The 17158-nt window shown below is 51.2% G+C and overlaps 1 protein-coding gene across 4 annotated transcripts; it reads left to right on the top strand.

The window, feature by feature from the left end:
• Positions 1 to 16156, top strand: CC2D1B (coiled-coil and C2 domain containing 1B). Of its 4 annotated transcripts, none has more exons than XM_057710801.1 (24): positions 19 to 158; positions 1696 to 1781; positions 2930 to 3074; positions 4232 to 4335; positions 4719 to 4877; positions 5319 to 5444; positions 5646 to 5805; positions 5991 to 6172; positions 6354 to 6429; positions 6521 to 6631; positions 6712 to 6842; positions 7051 to 7123; positions 7251 to 7387; positions 7780 to 7915; positions 7999 to 8171; positions 8567 to 8692; positions 9281 to 9339; positions 9427 to 9543; positions 9904 to 9977; positions 10124 to 10182; positions 10410 to 10461; positions 10934 to 11033; positions 11199 to 11289; positions 12501 to 16149. In XM_057710801.1, the coding sequence occupies exons 2-24, from the start codon at positions 1716 to 1718 to the stop codon at positions 12627 to 12629; spliced, it is 2586 nt and encodes an 861-aa protein (XP_057566784.1). In that variant the 5' UTR covers positions 19 to 158; positions 1696 to 1715; the 3' UTR covers positions 12630 to 16149. The 4 variants fall into 4 exon arrangements, with proteins under 4 accessions (XP_057566805.1, XP_057566784.1, XP_057566799.1 ...); XM_057710816.1 differs by having other exon boundaries at positions 7798 to 7915; positions 12501 to 16146; XM_057710811.1 differs by having other exon boundaries at positions 24 to 158; positions 1699 to 1781; positions 12501 to 16150.
• The last annotated feature ends 1002 nt before the right edge of the window (positions 16157 to 17158 follow it).

Below are 17158 nucleotides of genomic sequence, written 5' to 3'. Positions count from 1 at the left end.
ACACGCGCCACACCGGCCGTGGAGTCACGTGTGAGAGCGCGAGGCGTGTCCCGCCGGGGCGCTTCCTGTCACGGCTACCTCGGCTGCCCGGTGGCCGCGGGAGGCCTGGGCGGTGCCGGGCGGGTGAAGGCCCGGGTCGGTTTCGGATCTGCCGCGAGGTATGCCGCGAACCCGCCCTCTGGCGAGGGAAGAGGAGGGGACGGCGGGGGAGATGGAGGCGGCTAGGCAGGGCAGGGCGGCGCGTGCTGCCGTGCGGGAGCGGGGCCCCTGGCTGCGCCTCCCCTGCGCACTCCCTGTCCTCCTCTCTCCTGAGCCCGGGCCTGGGTCCAGCACCGGTGCCCCCGGAACCGCAGACTTGGCGCGTCTCGCTCACCCTCTCACTCCATGTCCCCCGCTCAGTTGACCCCGCGCAGTTCACCCAAGTCACTGAAATCTGACGCCTGTGGTCACCCTAAGCGCCGCCTCCTGTGCGCGCACGTCTAGTTAACCTCCGAGCCCTGTTGATTTTACCCCCTAAGTCTGGAATCGGTCCACTTCTCTCCATCCCCAACGCCGCTTCCATGTTCCCTCAGCTTCTCCCCTTTCGTCGAGACCGTTGCAAGATACTCGGTGCCGAACCGGCTTCCAGCCTGGTTTCTTCCTCCTACTTCCTTTCTGCAGCAGGAGGGATGCTTCTGAATCGCCAGCCTGTTCCCATCACGTCCATTGCCTTCAGAATATGCTCAAACTCCTTTCTCTTTTGCCCCTTGCTCACATTTCCAGCTTCGCTGGTACCATTTCTTGTCTGATACTTTACGCCCCGCTAATTCCAGTTTAGTTTCCCTGTGCAGGTCAAGCTGTTGTCACATCAGAACCATTATCAGGTTGTTTCCTATGTTTGGAATGCTGTTCCCCTTCCTCCCCCACAACATCTTTATGACTCAGCATAGGCATCACCTACTCCAAGAAGCCTTTTCTCTGTGTGCTGGATAAGGGGCCGCCCTGGGCACCCATGGTCCCTTGCGCAGCGCTGTGTGGGTTTTGTCCAGTGATGAGGGGCTCTCCACCATGTAATTGTTCTTTGAGGGCTGAAACCATGTCAGAGTCATTCCTGCTCTCCCAGTGCCCGGGACAGTGTCTGATACATACTAGGTCCTAAGAATGGTTGTGAGATCTCTGAGAGAAGCAGAATGCTGAGTTAGATTTCTCTAGAGCAGAACTGTCCAATAGAACTTTATGCACGATGAAAGTGTTCATTATTTGTGCTGGCTGATGGTAGCCACTAGCTGAGGAACAGGATTTTTAACTCAATTTAAATTTAAACATAAACAGCCACATATGTCTACCATGTTTAACAGCACAGTTTTAGAGCCTTTATGAATCCTGCGTAGACTTATACCCACCCTGTACCCAGAGTTACTTCCCTGAATCTGCCTTCTTAGGCCACTCATCACTCAACCTCTTGGGTTTGATCCACATTTGTCAGTTCAGTAACTTTTTACGGTGTTCACACTGCCCCCTTAAACCCATTAACAGGTGGTCCTGTCCCTTCCCTCTTCCATGTTGCTTGCTTCAGTGCTATACTTCCAGGGATAGTATTTCAGCTCTGGGTGTTAAGCATTGCCTTCCTTCTCTGAGCTGGGAGTTTACTAACCACACCCGTTGTGGGCGAGGCTTGTAGGCTGCTCCAGTCTGAGTCTCTTCCACTCCCGACAGCAGGTATCCAGGCTGCCAAGATGCCAGGGCCAAGACCTCGGAAAGGCCCTCAGGGCAGTGGCCAGGGTGTGGCAGCTGCCAAACAGGTATGGATATAGCCTTCACCTTCACCTCTGGGTCAGTCTAAGGGGGAGGGTCTCTGACTACTTCGGCAAACTGTGTCACCTGTGTGGTTTCCCTGTCAGTCTGGAGACTTTGAGCCATGCCTCCTGGAGTTGGCAGAACCCTTAGAGATCCTCTGACCAGCCCCTGCCACACACATGAGGAAGATGAGGCCTGAACTCTCTTGTGTTTCAACCCAGGCGTCCTCTTGCCATATGAATGATCTGGATGGTTCAGGAACCACCAAAGTTTAGGGTGTTCTCATGGGGCCTCAGTGTTCTTATGGGTTCCTCATTTAGGGCCACAGCTTTGCTTGCCCACAACTTGGGCTGAGGCCCAAGTGGGAGACTGATGGGGTCTGCCCTCTAATTTTCTCCCTTTATTTCTTCTGGTGCAAATTCTGAGTCTTCTTAACCCATTTTTATTGTCTTAAAAGAGGCAGAGAAGGGAGGTGGTAGGATAAAGGGCACAGACTCAAGTCACAAGACCTTATTTTAAATTCTACCTCCGCCACTTACAAGGCTGTCTCAGTTTCATCTGAACATGGAGATAAAAATAGGACCTACTTTTACCTAGCGTAGTCACATTTGTAGAGAGAGAAAACAGAATAGTGGTTACCAGGGGGTGGGAGAAGGGGAAAATGGGGAGTTGTTTAATGGGTACAGAGTTTCAGTTTTGTAAGATAAGAAGTGTTCTGTGGATGGATGGTGGTGATGGCTGCACAACAGTGTGGATGTACTTAATGACACTGAACTCTATACTTAAAAATTGTTAAGAAGGTAATTTTCATGCAACATGTGTTTTACCACAATTTAAAAGAAAATAGGACCTATCTCAGGATTATGAGAAGTAACTGAGATATGCATGGAGAGTGCGAAGTACCCTGCCCGGCAGCTAGTGCTGTTATTGTTGTTAATAGTAATAATGGCAGTATGGTCTTACTGTGTTCTTTGTAGAGTCACCAGGGAGATAAGTGGCCCAAGGGGTAATGTTGCTGGCCTCACTTTCCTTTTCTGCACATTCAGCCCCACAGACACTGAAGGAGCCACTGAGCTCCTGGAGACTGGCTTTGGGGCTGGGCTCCACCCTCTGCCTCATTGTGTGGTTCCTAAGAAAACTTCTCTGCTCTCAGCTCGGGCTCTTTGTGGAGTTCAGCCCTGAGGACATGCTGCTGGGGATGGAGGAGACTGAAGATGACGGGGACCTGGAGGCTGAGCTGCTGGCCCTCACTGGGGAAGCAGGGAACACAGGCAGGAAGCCAGCACCCAAGGGGCGGGGTGAGTTTGCAGCCCTTGGTGCTGGGACCAGGTGGGCTCAGGCAGGTGGTGGGGAGGGTCCTCTCCTCACAGCTGGGGGGAGCCAGCCAGATCACCCAATCCTTCTGATATCCATGTTCCTTCTGCAGCGCTCCCACCACGGGGCCATCTTGCCCTGCTTACCGCTTGTGTGATGGGGAGCTCACTCCTTCCTGGACTGCGCCCTCTCCCTTGTGGACAGTCAGCAGCCTGAATCTCAGGCTGACTCAGGTCCTTATCCTTAGCCCTAGCCAGGGTCTGGTATAGACTAGGGGCTCAGCACAGACTGAATTGGGCACATGAGTGCACAGAAATTGTGTCAGATGAATGAATCAGTGGTATCTCCCTCCCCAGCCTGGAAGAGGACAGAGACCTGAAGCCTGGGAGGGTCAGAGGGTCTAAACCAGGAACCCTCAGAGGGAATCATCTCCCATCCCATGTGCCCCTGAGCTGAAGACAAGGAGAGGACCTAGGAAGGGGCTCACTGGTCTGGCAAAACTATGGCCATCACTTCTCTCTCAGTCCAAACCTGCTTTGGGTTTGATGAGCCTGGGTTTGCTTATTGGCTCTGCCATTTACCAGGATTGCAATGTTAGGAAAATTAATAAAGTTCTCAGTTACTCATATATAAAATAGGGATAATATTACCTTTTCTTTTTTCTTTCTTTTTTTTTTTTTTGGCTCGTGTGGCTTGTGGGATCTTTAGTTCCCTGACCAGAGATCGAACCCAGACTCTCAGCAGTGAAAGTGCAGAGTCCTAAACTCTGGACAGCCAGGGAATTCCCAATATTACTTATCTTTCAGAATTATTGTGACGCTCAAATGAATGTTAAAAAGTTGTTATGTATGTGAAAGTTGTAGTTAGGGAGAATGGATAGACACGTCTGTGAGTAACTACCACAGCAAAAGTGCCGAGAAGGGAGCAGCTTGTTGCCTGTTGGAGGGCCTGGAAAGCTTTCCCTGCTGAGGGTCTTCTTCACTGGTTCATTAAGGAAGAGCAGAGGTGGGACTTCGGCTATGGAAGGGAAGGAGTATTTCCATCTGGGTGTGTCTGCCAGTGCAGTGGATTGAAGACCCTCCTTTACTCCTTGGGAACCTTTTCTGAGTTGCTCTGACCCTCTGTGACCCTCTTCCCCCAGCCCCCCTGCCTATGGCCCACATCGAGAAGTTGGCAGCGGACTGTATGCAGGATGTGGAGGAGGAGGAGGAGGAGGAAGGGCTGGAGGAGGATGCAGACTTGCTGGTGCGTCTGCCAGGCTGGTGTCGGAGGGCTTTGTGGTCAAGCCTGTGGAGGTGGCCTTGGGTTTGTCTTTCTGTGTGCTCTGACTTTGAGTGAGTGCCCTGTCCTTCTTTGGCCCTTTTCCTGACTCTACGGTTTCAGATGTTTCTCCTTTGATGTCTGGTCTGAGCTCAGTACTTGGGGATTCTCAGGTTTGGAGGCTTCACTGTTTTCAAGGCTTTTTTTTTTTTTTTCTTAGATTAAAGGAGTGTTTTGGTAAAGGGGACTTTAAGGAACAGTGAATAATATTGGGAAATACTGCTGGGGGAGAATGTCCTTTATTCTCAAGTCCTGTCGTGGGGTATGGTCGGGAGGCTCCCGAGCTCCTGGGACTCGTGTCTCTCCAGACTGAGCTGCAGGAGGTCCTGGGTGCAGATGAGGAGGCTGGGACCCTAGATGGCGATGAGACAGCCAGCCCGGGTGGCTCTGAGGAGGAGAAGGAACAGGAAAACAGTGAACCTCCAGTGCAGACAGCTCTCCTAACAGCTTCAGTCCCAGCACCTCAGGTAGGTTTTGAAGGGGTCCAATTTGCTTTTGTCTGTATCCTTTGTGCCTTCCCGTCCACGTATAACACACGTAGAGCGTGGCTTGCCTAGGAAGGCTGCGGTAACCCTTTCCAGGGTCCTCCTCCAGCAGCTGCCCCAAGCAGAGACTTGAGCGTGAGAAACTCCTTGGTGGCTGCCAGCCTCAAAGGCCTCTCTGTTCTCCCAGACCGCCCCCTGCAGCCATTTCCTGGCCTCTACAGATTGTTTGGGCTTCTGTGTTTGCCTCTGACATGGCTTCTGGCCTCTCCAGTGAGTCTTTGTCTCCCACCTTGAGGCTTTTAGGCTCTTCCTTCTCCTTGAATCCAAGAGCTTCATTTTCTGGGGCAGCTTCCTTGCAGGGAGGGAGCAGCAAGGGCCTAGCAGGCCCTGGAGTGGCCAGGCCCTGAACTGAAGTATCTACAGGCTGGAGGGCCTCAGGGGCTGCAGGCTCTGCTGGAGGATCGGATCCACAACTACCAGGAGGCTGCGGCCAGTGCCAAGGAGGCAGGTGAAGCCGCCAAAGCCAGGCGCTGTGAGCGCGGCCTGAAGGTGGGTTGGTTTCGGGTGGGGAACAGTTGGGAGGAGTGGGGTTCAGGGCAGTGAGGGCAGAGGGTGAGGCACGGGAGGAGCCTGGACCCGCGTGGGGGGAGCCTCCCCACCAGCCTGCGGAGGTGAAGGATCCCTGGCCTGTCTTTGAGCAGGGTCCAGGCCGGGGTGGCTAGCTAAGTTTCTGGTTCTTCTCTCCCTCAGACTCTGGAGTCCCAGCTGGCTGCTGTGAGGAAAGGCAGGAAGATCAGTGAGGATGAGATCCCACCTCCAGTGGCCTTGGGCAAGAGGCCCCTGGTTCCCCAGGAAACAACCAACAGGAGCCTTGAAGCAGAACCCACAGCTGCCCCCTCCACAGAGCCAGGTATTTGGAGACAGTCCCGTCCCGTCCTCGTTCCCATCGTCAGAGCCCGTGACCTGCCTTCCCATCCTGCCGTTGTCCGTCGCCGTCAGTCACTTTGCCCTGGTTCCAGGCTGACCAGACCTGAACGCACGGGGAACCTTCTTTGACCTTCATGTTCTCTCTGCGGACTTTTTGTTTCTCCATAGACACCCCCTCCCAGCCTGAGACAAGCCTCTTGGGCAGCCCTAGTATTCCTGCCTCACCTGATTCAGACCCAGACCCACGGGCCCTGCTGTTGGCCCGACAGAAAGAGTACAGAGTAGCTGCCCTGAATGCCAAGCGGGCTGGAGACCTAGACCGTGCCCGAGAGCTCATGAGGATTGGGAAGGTATGGCATCGGGTTCAGAGGCCCTGTGTCCAACCCCTCATTTCACCGATTGGGGCAGTGACCTGCTCAGGGTCACACAGCGCGACAGCTTCAGTGAGACTGGCCTGAGGGGGAGTTTCTTCAGCCCACCGCCTTGGGGTTCGCTGGCTTATGCCCACACCTGCTTCTCTTCCTACTGCAGAAATTTGGTGCTGTCCTGGAGGCCCTGGAGAAGGGGCAGCCTGTGGACCTGAGTGCCATGCCCCCAGCACCCGCAGGTCAGTATGGGAATGGTGGCGGGAGCCTACTCAGGCTGGGGCTGGCAAGGCACCCCTGCCTACACCTGCACCTCCGCCCTGGGTCCCCCAGACCTGAAGCCCCTCCCGCAGGCGCCCAGGGCCCCTACAGCACCCTCCGACGCGCCCCCAGCAGTGGAGCGAGTGCAGCCAGTGATGGCCGCCGACATCCCCACAGCCCCAGGTAGGACCAGGTGATGAGACTGGAGTAGGGACCTGGGGGGAGGCAGGCAGAGCTGATGCCATCTGCTTTCTCCTTTCAAGTGGCCCCTACTGAGCCACAGACAGTGCTAGACGCCCTGCAGCAGAGGCTGAACAAGTACCGTGAGGCAGGCACCCAGGCCCGGGGCAGTGGGGACCAGCGCAAGGCCCGGATGCACGAGCGTATTGCTAAGGTGGGCCTGCAGCCTCTCTCCTGGGCAGGCTGCCGTCTGTCTGCTCCCTGGTCTTTGCGTCTTCATCTCTGCCTCTCTCTGGAGCTCTTGCTGCCTCAGGGGCTCTTTTTCCTCCTGGGGCTGCTGTCTTTGTCTTCTTCCTGTCTCTCCCCGAGTGGAGCCTGCAGACTGCTGCCCACCATAGGTCCCTCCCTTCCTTCCCTTGCAGCAATATCAAGATGCCATTCGAGCCCACCGAGCAGGAAGGAAAGTTGACTTTGCTGAGTTGCCTGTTCCTCCAGGTGAGTGGGGTTTGGCCTGGGGGCCTATGAGGTCTCTGAGCAGAATGAGGGGAAGGGGAAATGATTCCTCGCAGATCTGTCTCCCCAGGGCTACCCAAACCCTCTCCCAGTTGTCTCTCTTCTACAGGATTCCCCCCTATACCTGGCCTGGAGCCCACTGTGGGTACTGAGGAGGATGTGGTGGCAGCTACTTTAGCAGCTGCCCAGAAACTGGCTTCCGCTGAGGATACAGCCCCTGCAGAGGAAGATGAGGATAAGGACAAGGTTTGGCTGAGGGCCCGAGACTCCAGGGGTTGGTGGGGGGGGGAAACAGCAGATGAGGGGTAAACCCAGACACTGGTGTCCATACTAACAAACCCAGCGAGGTAGATAGTCTTTCTTCTAGTTTATAGAGAGAAAACTTGGGCAAGGGCACCCAGCTAGGATTCAGACCAAGGCAGAGCTAGGTTCAGACCAAGATCTTTCCGACTCCAGAGCCCAGGTCCGATTCCCATTACCCTGCTGTCTCGTGTTGGGAGGTTAGCTCAGAGACACTCCAGGGCCCAGGAGGGAAAGCCGTTCATCTCAGGTCACATTGTGAGCAGTGCAGTGTTAGGAAGAGAGGCTGAAGTCTGGGAACTGCCATGGCTAGGGTGGGAACAGATGGCCTGTGACAGCCTCCTGGGCACCTGCAGGATGAGCCCTCAGTCCAGGCGCCAGTGGCCAAGAAGCCAGCACAGCCTCTGGTCCCTTCATCCCGGCCCCTGCCTGAGCCCAAAGCCTCGAGTTCTAAGGAGTCACTGAGTCCATCTGGTGAGTTGGGGAGAAGAGGGATGGAGGAGTGCAGTCTCTAGTGAGAGGCAGGCACGGCTCTAACCAGTGTCCCCTCCCTCCAGTGCGAGAGCAGCTGGCCCTGCTGGAGGCACGGAAACTACAGTACCAGAGGGCAGCCCTGCAGGCCAAGCGTAGCCAGGACCTGGAGCAGGCCAAAGCCCATCTGCGTGTTGCCAAATCCCTAGAGGCTCAGATCATCCAGGTGCGAGCTGGCCGACCTGTGGACCTTTCCAAGGTGAGTGTCGCCTGGTTAAGTAGCAGGACTTCTCAGGCAGAGAGGTGGTGGTAGGCTTGACAAGCAGACTGTGAACAGGTTGCTGCTTGAAGGAGGTGAGACTTGAATAGGATGTGGTGACAGCTGAGAAAGCCTTTTACTTATGCATCTCTCTGTCCCATGATCCCAAGAGAGGCCAGGGGGGCTGCCTGTGGTGAGAGCTGACCAGGCCGGGCAAGGCCAGTGGAAAGCAGAGCATGGCAGCAGCCTGGGGTAGGATGGCAGGCAATGAGTTTCCATCACTGGAGGTTACTAGAAGCTAGAGAAACATTTAGTTTGGATTCCTGTGTCTGTTAGGCTCAGTAGAGGAATAATCTGACTCTTGAGGCCCCTGAGGGGCCTTGTGACCTGGGCAGGTGCCTTCACCCTTAACGGATGAGGAGGGTGACTTCATCCTGATCCACCATGAGGACCTTCGACTCTCTCAGAAGGCTGAGGAGGTGTATGCCCAGCTACAAAAAATGCTTCTGGAGCAACATGAGGTCAGTAGATTGCTTGTCTGTCCTCCCCTTTCAGTGTCCACAGCCTCACCTTGACGAAAGGCAAGGTAGGATTCAAATTCTAGTTCTTCTACTTACTGGCTGTGTGATCTTGGGTAAGGCACTTCCCCTCTCTGAACCACATTTTCCTCATCTGTAAAATGGGATGATTAATACCTCTCTTGCAGGGTGGTTATGAAGTTCAAACAACAGAGTGGAGGGGGAATTACTTTGAAGATGGGAGGAAGATGTGTTTGGGGAGACAGATGTGTGTGTATATATATGTAAGATATACATATATGTATACTTGGGTGTGTGTGTATCTGAATGGCTGCCTGCAAGTCTGCTTTCTAAAACGATGTTCTATTCGGTTTTGAAGGAAGAATAGGTTTGCTAAAGGAATTTAGGGGAATGGCTATCCTCAGGAGAGGAGACAGCAAAAACTGAAAAAAGTGCAGTGGGACCTGGGAACAGTGACCTTGGGGTATGTGTTGGAGGAGAGGGGAGGAGCTTCCAGAAGTCAGACCTCGAAGGCCTACCTAGATGGGTCCTGCTCTGGACTCTGGAGTGACTCTAAGCCCCTATTTTTAGAAGTGTCTGCTGTTCTCCAAGCAGTTCATGCACCAGGGCAACGTGGCCGAGACTACCCGGTAAGTGCAGGTCTGGGGCTGGAACTTGTGGAGTGGGGAGCAGAAAATGAGCCCTGCCATGCTGATGTGCCCACCTTTCCCTGTCAGGTTTGAGAAGCTTGCTCAGGACCGAAAGAAGCAGCTTGAGATCCTGCAGCTGGCCCAGGCCCAGGGCCTTGACCCTCCCAGCCACCACTTTGAGTTGAAGACATTCCAGACTGTGAGGTGCCAAAGCCTAAGGGAGACCGTGGCTCCATGCAGGGACTGAGCAAGAGGCTGGGAGCCAGGGATGAAGACTTGGGCCCCTTGAGTGAGGCTTCCCAGGCTTGGCCCTGACATAGGCCCTGGGGCTGGGGAGGAGTAGGACATGGTGCCTATCTGTGAGGAGGGGCTCAAAGCTGTGTGGTGACTGGGGAAGGAGGTCTGCATGCCAGCTCTGTTGCTTCTGCTCAGATAAGCTTTGCCTCCCTGGGCTCACTTTCCTCTTGGCCACCACCCAGCTGGGTAGGCAGGCACTGGAAGAGGGGACCTTTTCGCACTGCTCTCCTTCACTTTGGGTTCTTTCTCCTTACTTCCTGGCTCTAGGATCTTCGCAGAACTCAACAGCACAGAAATGCATCTGATTATTGTCCGGGGAATGAACCTCCCAGCCCCTCCAGGTAGCCCTAGAGCCACCCCTACTCTAGGAGGCACTTGTCCAGACACTCCACCCCTGGCCGGTAGGGTGGCACTGGCTCTCCCTCTGCATCAGATGCTAGGCTTCTGGCTACTGTCTCTGACCCTGACTCCTGCTTCTCCTTCATAGGGGTGACCCCTGATGACTTGGATGCTTTTGTGCGGTTTGAGTTCCACTACCCTAATTCGGTGAGGTTCAGGTAGCAATAGAATCCTGTGAACCCCATCTTCCCTTTCAGGGCCCTGTGCTCTATTTCTCCCCATCCCTGGAGTCTGGCTGTAGTGAGGGGTTTGAAGACCCTTGAGCCCATTCCCTCTATGGATCCCTTCCCTCAGCATTGATGTAGCCCAGAGTTCGTGGCCCTGTATCTCCATTTTTTCAAGCTGTCCTGACTTCTCTATTCTCCCTGCTTTAGGACCAGGCTCAAAAAAACAAAACAGCTGTGGTGAAAAACACAAACTCTCCAGGTGAGGACCCACATGAGGGCTGCTTTCTCTTCCCTCTCACCTTCTGATGTATGTGTGCAGCACTTGTGTTTCCAGAGTGCTTTCAGGTGTTATCTCACTTGGTCTTCTCAACTTGGGAGATAAAGGCAGGTATTACTACTACTCCTCTAATGTAGCTGGGGAAGCTGAAGCTCAAAGAGGTAAAGGGAATTGCCTCAGCCCTCATAGCAAGGAGGTGGTGGAAATGGGACTTGAATCAAGGAATCCTGACTCCAAATTCCGATCCTTTCCCAATTTGGTATGATCTGTGTCTAACAAGAACTATCCAAGTGGACCTCAAGGCCAGGACTTTGATACTCTACCTCCCTCTGGTGGCAGTGAATCTGAATTGCAGGCAGAAAGATTGAAATGGGAGGCTAACCCACGGCCAGTTTCCACTTCACCAGGAAATTCTTGGGAGCCAAGTCCCTCTATCTTCTCCTCTTTCTTGCAGAATATGATCAACTCTTCAAACTAAACATCAACCGAAACCACCGGGGCTTCAGGAGGGTGATTCAAAGCAAAGGAATCAAGTTTGAAATCTTCCACAAAGGGTGAGGGCCCCCATCGGTCAGACTGCCAGGGTGGGCTGGGAGGAGGACTGGCTTCTGTTGCTGCTGCTGTCCCTGCTACTACTCAGTTTTCTTGTGCTGCGTTTAGCCAGCTCATTTCTGCCTTCCCTGCCCAGTCCAATCCTCTGCTGACTCTTGGCTTTCCAGATCTTTCTTCAGGAGTGACAAGCTGGTCGGCACAGCCCACCTGAAACTGGAGCGGCTGGAGAATGAGTGTGAGATCAGAGAGATTGTGGAGGTAGGGTGGACAAACTGGAGGACTTGGCAAGAAAAGAGTCAATATTCAGTGAACATCAGTCCCTGTTGTGGGGTTTTTGTGCCCATTATTTAAAAACATCCATAACTGTGGTGTAGAGTATTCCCATTTCACAAATGAAGAGATTCAGAGGGTCTTATAAAATTTCATAGCGGCACCCAGAAAGGAAGTAGCTACACTCTTTCCACAACAACTCTGGGCTACTTAGGTTCCTAGGGATGGTGGGTTAGGGGGCCCTTGGCGGGGCATGATCATGGCTGTCAGCTTGGAACACACAAATTCCTAGGTGTCTGGGGCAGGTTACGATTGAGGCAATTGCCTGGCAACATGATGAAGTGTAGAACAAGCTCTGGACACAAAGCTGATAAGGTATTTCCAGATGAAGGACCCACCAGAACGCAGCTAGTCTGTGTTTAGGAGTCAGCCCCAGATAGCTCCTTAAGCTCTCCTGAACTCACTGAGCTTCACAGGGACTCTTAAGGGCTTTCCCCTGACGACGAGGCAACTAAGGTCCACAGAGGAGAAGGGTGTTCCACAAGCTCACACAGGGCATCGCTGGCAGAGCTGGGCCCTGGCTGGTGCCTTCATAGGCTGGGGCTTTCCCCGCTACATTGCCTCTGCCGATCTGGGGGAGTTCTGAAGTGGGGCCTGCTTTGTATCAGCCCCAGTGAGGTTGGTCAGGCTTTTTGAGCCTGTGGCACTGCTTTGACCTCCAGCTGCCCCCTCTCCTGCACAGGAGGGAAGCAGCATGGTGGGTGGAAAGGCAAGCAAATCCTGGCCTTGCTGCACAGTGGCTGTGTGACTGTTATCATTCACTTCTCTCTGGGCCCTCTCTGTGAACTGAGGGTTTGGGCTCAGTGGTTTTCAGGCTGTACCTTGAAGCCAGAGCACTTCTTCTAGGAGTTGCCATGGGGAATGTGGGGGAAATGAGTGAGCAGAGCTCTAGGTTTCTCACCTCCACTTCAGAGCAGTGGTGTTTATTTGGATTTACGTATTACTTTTTTAATAAGACTTACCTAAAACCACCACCACCAAACAGCAGGAGGATGGGGTTGTCCTGAAATGGAGACTATTGTTGACATGCAAGATGCTTTAGATGCTCTCTCTCCTTGCCTGTGAGCATGGGGAGCTGCCCCCACGCCGCCCCACCCCTTCCCCCTCAGTTACCATCTCCCTCTCCGCGGTCCTCACAGGTCCTGGATGGAAGGAAGCCCACTGGGGGCAAGCTGGAGGTGAAAGTGAGGCTGCGGGAGCCTCTGAGTGGCCAGGACGTGCAGATGGTCACCGAGAACTGGCTGGTCCTGGAGCCCAGGGGCCTGTGAGGTGGGCAGCTCTCTGGGCCCTTAGAACCTCAGTCCCCTGCTCACTGCCTGGGACCCACAGGGACCCTTCCGGTACTCAGTTCATATCTAAGGAGAAAGCCTAGGAATTTGTCATCTGTGAGGAAGACCAAGAGACAAAACTGTTGCGTAGGGCTCAGGCTGAGTGTCTCATGATCTTTAGTAGAACTGGGGAAGGAAGTTAACCTTCCTAGGTCTGCCTTCATGAAACCCTTTCTAAAATCTACGTGTACATTCACTGCAGTTTAGACTTCCTGTGCTTTGTGTCCTTGTGCAACAGAGGGTCAACGTAGGGAGTGGAGTCAGGCCAGCAATTACTCTTCAGCTTTTTCCACTCCAGCTTTGCTGGCTACAGAAGTCTTTGTACATAAAGGAGACGCTGCTACACAAGCACCAAAGACCTCTTAAGTACTTGTATTATTGACCATGGCCCTGGTCTTTCCTGTTGCTGGCCCCTCCACAGGCTTCCACCAAAGCAGGCTGGATTCCAGGATTCCCCCTCCCCCTCCATCTGGGGGAAGGCAAGGACAGCCTCATTGCTCTGCCACGGAATCGTGTAAGCCCTTAACCCCTGTGTAGCAACTGTTTGCAGCTTACCCCAGCCCCCAGTTGCACCATTTCTAGATGTGCCTTTAAAAGATAAAATTGTAAGGGATGGGAGAACTCGAGTGTGGTCTGGACCCCAACCTCCCACCCCCGCTTAGGGTGGGGGCAGGGTTCTATGACTCCAGTTGGTCAGTGGCAGCCTATCCCACACAACTTGGTTTACCCCAGCCCTGCCTGTGCCTGTGCCTTGGTTTCTGACAGCTGCTGCACTAGCCTCCCTGCTTCCCAAAGCTCTCAGTAGAAGTTTGTTCAGGACTGTGTGGTGGGAAGTAAGGGCAAGGTTGTCGTGGGTTTAGTCCATGTACCTAACTAAGACTGAAAGACTGTTATGTTAACTAAGAAAGAAAAAAAATATGTATATATATAGATAGATAGATATATACACACATATATAATGTAACTGATTTTATTTAAGAAACTAGGTCTAATTCATTGTAGGGGATTTACACTCTCCTCACAAAGTAACCAACAAAGTCCTACATAAAAGCCCTGTTGCTCCCTGTCACTTATTAAAAGCCACAGTGGCAGTAACATTTGTTAACTGATGGAAACTGCTGCTGTGGTTTCCTCTTTTGAGATAGGGCAGGGGAAGCCTTGCCTCTTCAGCTAATCACCTAGGGAAATCCCTTAGTTTTTTCCCAAGAAATTCTCCTTTGGCTTTGTTTTTCTGAATGGATGGAGATAATGGAGGAATTTATAGTTGCAATAGATTTAATGTTCAAAACTGCAATATTCTACATCTCTTAGAAATAAACTTTAACACCCTATCATCTTTTTTCCCCCTTTTTTTGAAGCATTAAGTTCAACAAAGCATTCCTGAAGATCATTTCTTAAGGCTCTACGTGAAGCAGATACATTCAACTTACTGATACTATAGTATTGCAAATGCACAGCTCGGGGATTGAGCATGTGTGTGTGCATCTTTTTCTGGGATGAAGCTGGACCATGCTTCCCTGCCCTTAAGAGCAGAGCTTATAGTGGGTAACAGAGCAGGGACAACAAATGACTGTTCTAAGAGCTTTCTGGCCAGTCTTACTTACCTATCAGGGTGAACTACCAAAAATTCCATAGATGTGAGCCTTAACACTTAAATGCATATCTATGTGTCATACAAGCAGCCATTTAGAATGGAAAGGGGTTGTGAGCCCTCATAAGGTGGCCTAGAGCAAAGAGGGGTGGTGAAGAGGGTTCCTGACTCAACCTAGTCTTCCCCTCCGGATTTGCACCCAACTCACCAGTGCCCATTAAGAGGGCCTGACGTTTCCACCAGTGCTAGGAATTTCTAAACTCAGGCCTCTGCTAGAAATTTGATAGGAAGTTTTCTGTGGCTCAGAGATTTCCCATCATAACCTGTTCAGTTTCATTCTGCTTCACTGCCCTTTGGCTTTTTAGAAAACAGAACCTCCAGGCTGAGAGAGGCAACACAAAGCCGCCCACTGGACTTAGAGACTGAGGTTCTTAAAAGGCCTTTGTTGTAGCCACGGCATGCAGGGGTCACTGGCATGGGAGGAGCCTGCCCAGCCTCATCTTGTCCTCAGATTTATTCAAATGCAGCAACTCAGCATCGCAGATTAGTGATTGCAGGCAGCAGGGAACCAGCCACAGCCCAAATCACTTTTAAATTTTAAAATTTCTTTTCAATTTAGTGCAAGGCACACTTTCTTCTGAATTAGTGAACTGAATACAGTATGGAAGAAATTTATCTCATAATCAGGAAGTCTTGCTCACAATTAAAGGGCAGACTGGTTTGTGTTTTATTATTTTCCTTTCTGATAGCACTATTCTGAAACCTGCATTGTTGGTTCCCAATTTTTGAGTGCTTGTTTTCCAAATATTTGTGGGTGGCTCTTAAAAGATCTTGCACCTTAAGTAAAGGCAAATGCTTTTAAGATGAAACTGTGGGGCTGAAACTAGTAAAAGGTAGAGCCAGCAAGCTTGCACCTGGTCCAGTTCCATCACAGATTCTTCCCTTCTCTGGGCCTCAGCTTACTGAGCTCTGAAATGGGTATTATCATTCCTATTCTGCTCCTTATCCCTTCTGGCTACATTACAGTCCTCCAAACCTTTACTGTCATTATTAAAATTACTTTAACATTATTATTAAAACAGAAACCACTATCACATACTTGCTCTACAAACAGTGTTCGGCAGATTGCTTGATTGTTGTCTGAAATGCATTAAATGCATAAATTATTTCCCAGATGACTAGTTATGACAGAAGTAAATTTAGTTGGAATTCTGGGCTCACCAGCATTCAGGAACCACTGTGGATGAGGGAAGACACTAAGTGGGAACTTATATAGGGCAAAGTTCCATATTTCTGCAGCCCCAGAGTCCAGTAGGTGCTCAGGTAGTGTTAACAAAAAGAAATGGAGAAACTACATTGCTTAGCATTTGGTAAGAGTTTAGTAGTTTTTAAAAATTTAATGTTACCAGAATGGCAATTCTCTTCCTCTTTATAAGGATCTCTATATCTCAATCTGAATTTACATTATAGAAGAATCTGCCTTATTTAGAAATGTGATGTTTCAGTTCTATACAATATACAGTGTATAGAAACAAAAATGAAACAAGAGAAAACAGTAGACTAGCCTTGGCTATTTTATGCCCAATTCCACAAGATTTTGCTAAACATAAAGGACATTTTATGCAATTGAGAATGGACCTGACTATGCAGGGCCAGAGTCTCTCCTTAGTAGGAGAATTTAAAAGCTTGCACTGATCCAGAAGATATATGTACAGCTGCAAGATCTACTTAGCTGAGCAGGAAGAAAGATAACTTCTATAGGAAAACAGAACCAAGAGAACTAGCTTATGTGGAAGCTCCAGTGTATATTTAGACCAAACTAGATATTACACCCAAATACCTACTACCCCCGTTAACGTATGTACCCTGTGCCTGTCAGGTCTCGGGGGGGGAGGGGGTGACAGTCCCTGGGCTCAGTTCTTACAAGCTGGTGTTTGGTGGGTACCCATTCTTTTCTTGCCTTAGAAGCTCCAAGTCTACAGGAAAGGGCACAATCCTAGCTCTATATGCAGCCACCATCCACGAGGCCTATGGAGAGGCAGGCGTAGAATGTGGATTCCCCCACAGAAGAGGGATAAACCTAGCTAGACACAATTTGAAGGCCAGGTCTTTGGGCCTCAGAAAACAGCTGTTCCCCTAAGTGTAGTTCCACAGCCTGTAATTGCCAAGTGCTAATAAGCCCAGCTCTAGTCAGTGGGGAGCAGCCTCTCACTGTCTCAGAGCCTGCACTAGCTTCCAGGGGATTCTTAGAGTTGTGCTACCATTGCAGAGGGACCAACCTCTTGCTTGGCTTGGGCTTTTAGAAGATGCCAGTGACAAGGAAGTGAGTTGCCCTAAGGCAGTGTTTTTCGAACTGTGGGTTGTGAAATCTACTTGGTCTGTGACCAAAAAAAAATTCTTAATGGAGAAAATGATCAGAGTGTATCACATATATCATAGGTAAACCAAATCTTGGCTTCTAATATCACTTCCACTTAAAAAGACTGGGACAGGGTAAGCACAAGATGGCCCTGGAGCATCTTGTTAGGCCAGAAAAGGAAGTGTTTAGAAAAATGTTAGGAGCATGTCACAAGGACGTGGAAGCTCGCCTTAAGGGGTTCTGTCAGGCCAAAGCTGAGACCATTTGAGCACCAAAATAATGAATGAGAACCATTCAAAAAGTAATCCCAAGTCCATAATGAAAATTAACCAAATGAATAAGAAGCACTTTTGCATACAGATAATAAAGTGCAACTGATAAAGGTAGAGGAAGTGCTGAAATTGAAACATCGTTTGTAGCCATCATAGTAAAAGACCGATTCAGATAGGACACATCAGAGAATACTAAATCTAAGTGGAAATTTCAGGGAGCAAGATATCTTCATGATTTGAAAGTATC

This window comes from Hippopotamus amphibius, chromosome 1 (assembly GCF_030028045.1).
Source record: "Hippopotamus amphibius kiboko isolate mHipAmp2 chromosome 1, mHipAmp2.hap2, whole genome shotgun sequence".
In the NCBI taxonomy this organism is placed as follows: domain Eukaryota; kingdom Metazoa; phylum Chordata; class Mammalia; order Artiodactyla; family Hippopotamidae; genus Hippopotamus; species Hippopotamus amphibius.
Note: the sequence above shows the minus strand (reverse complement) of the source record. Positions and strands in the feature narration are given on the sequence as shown.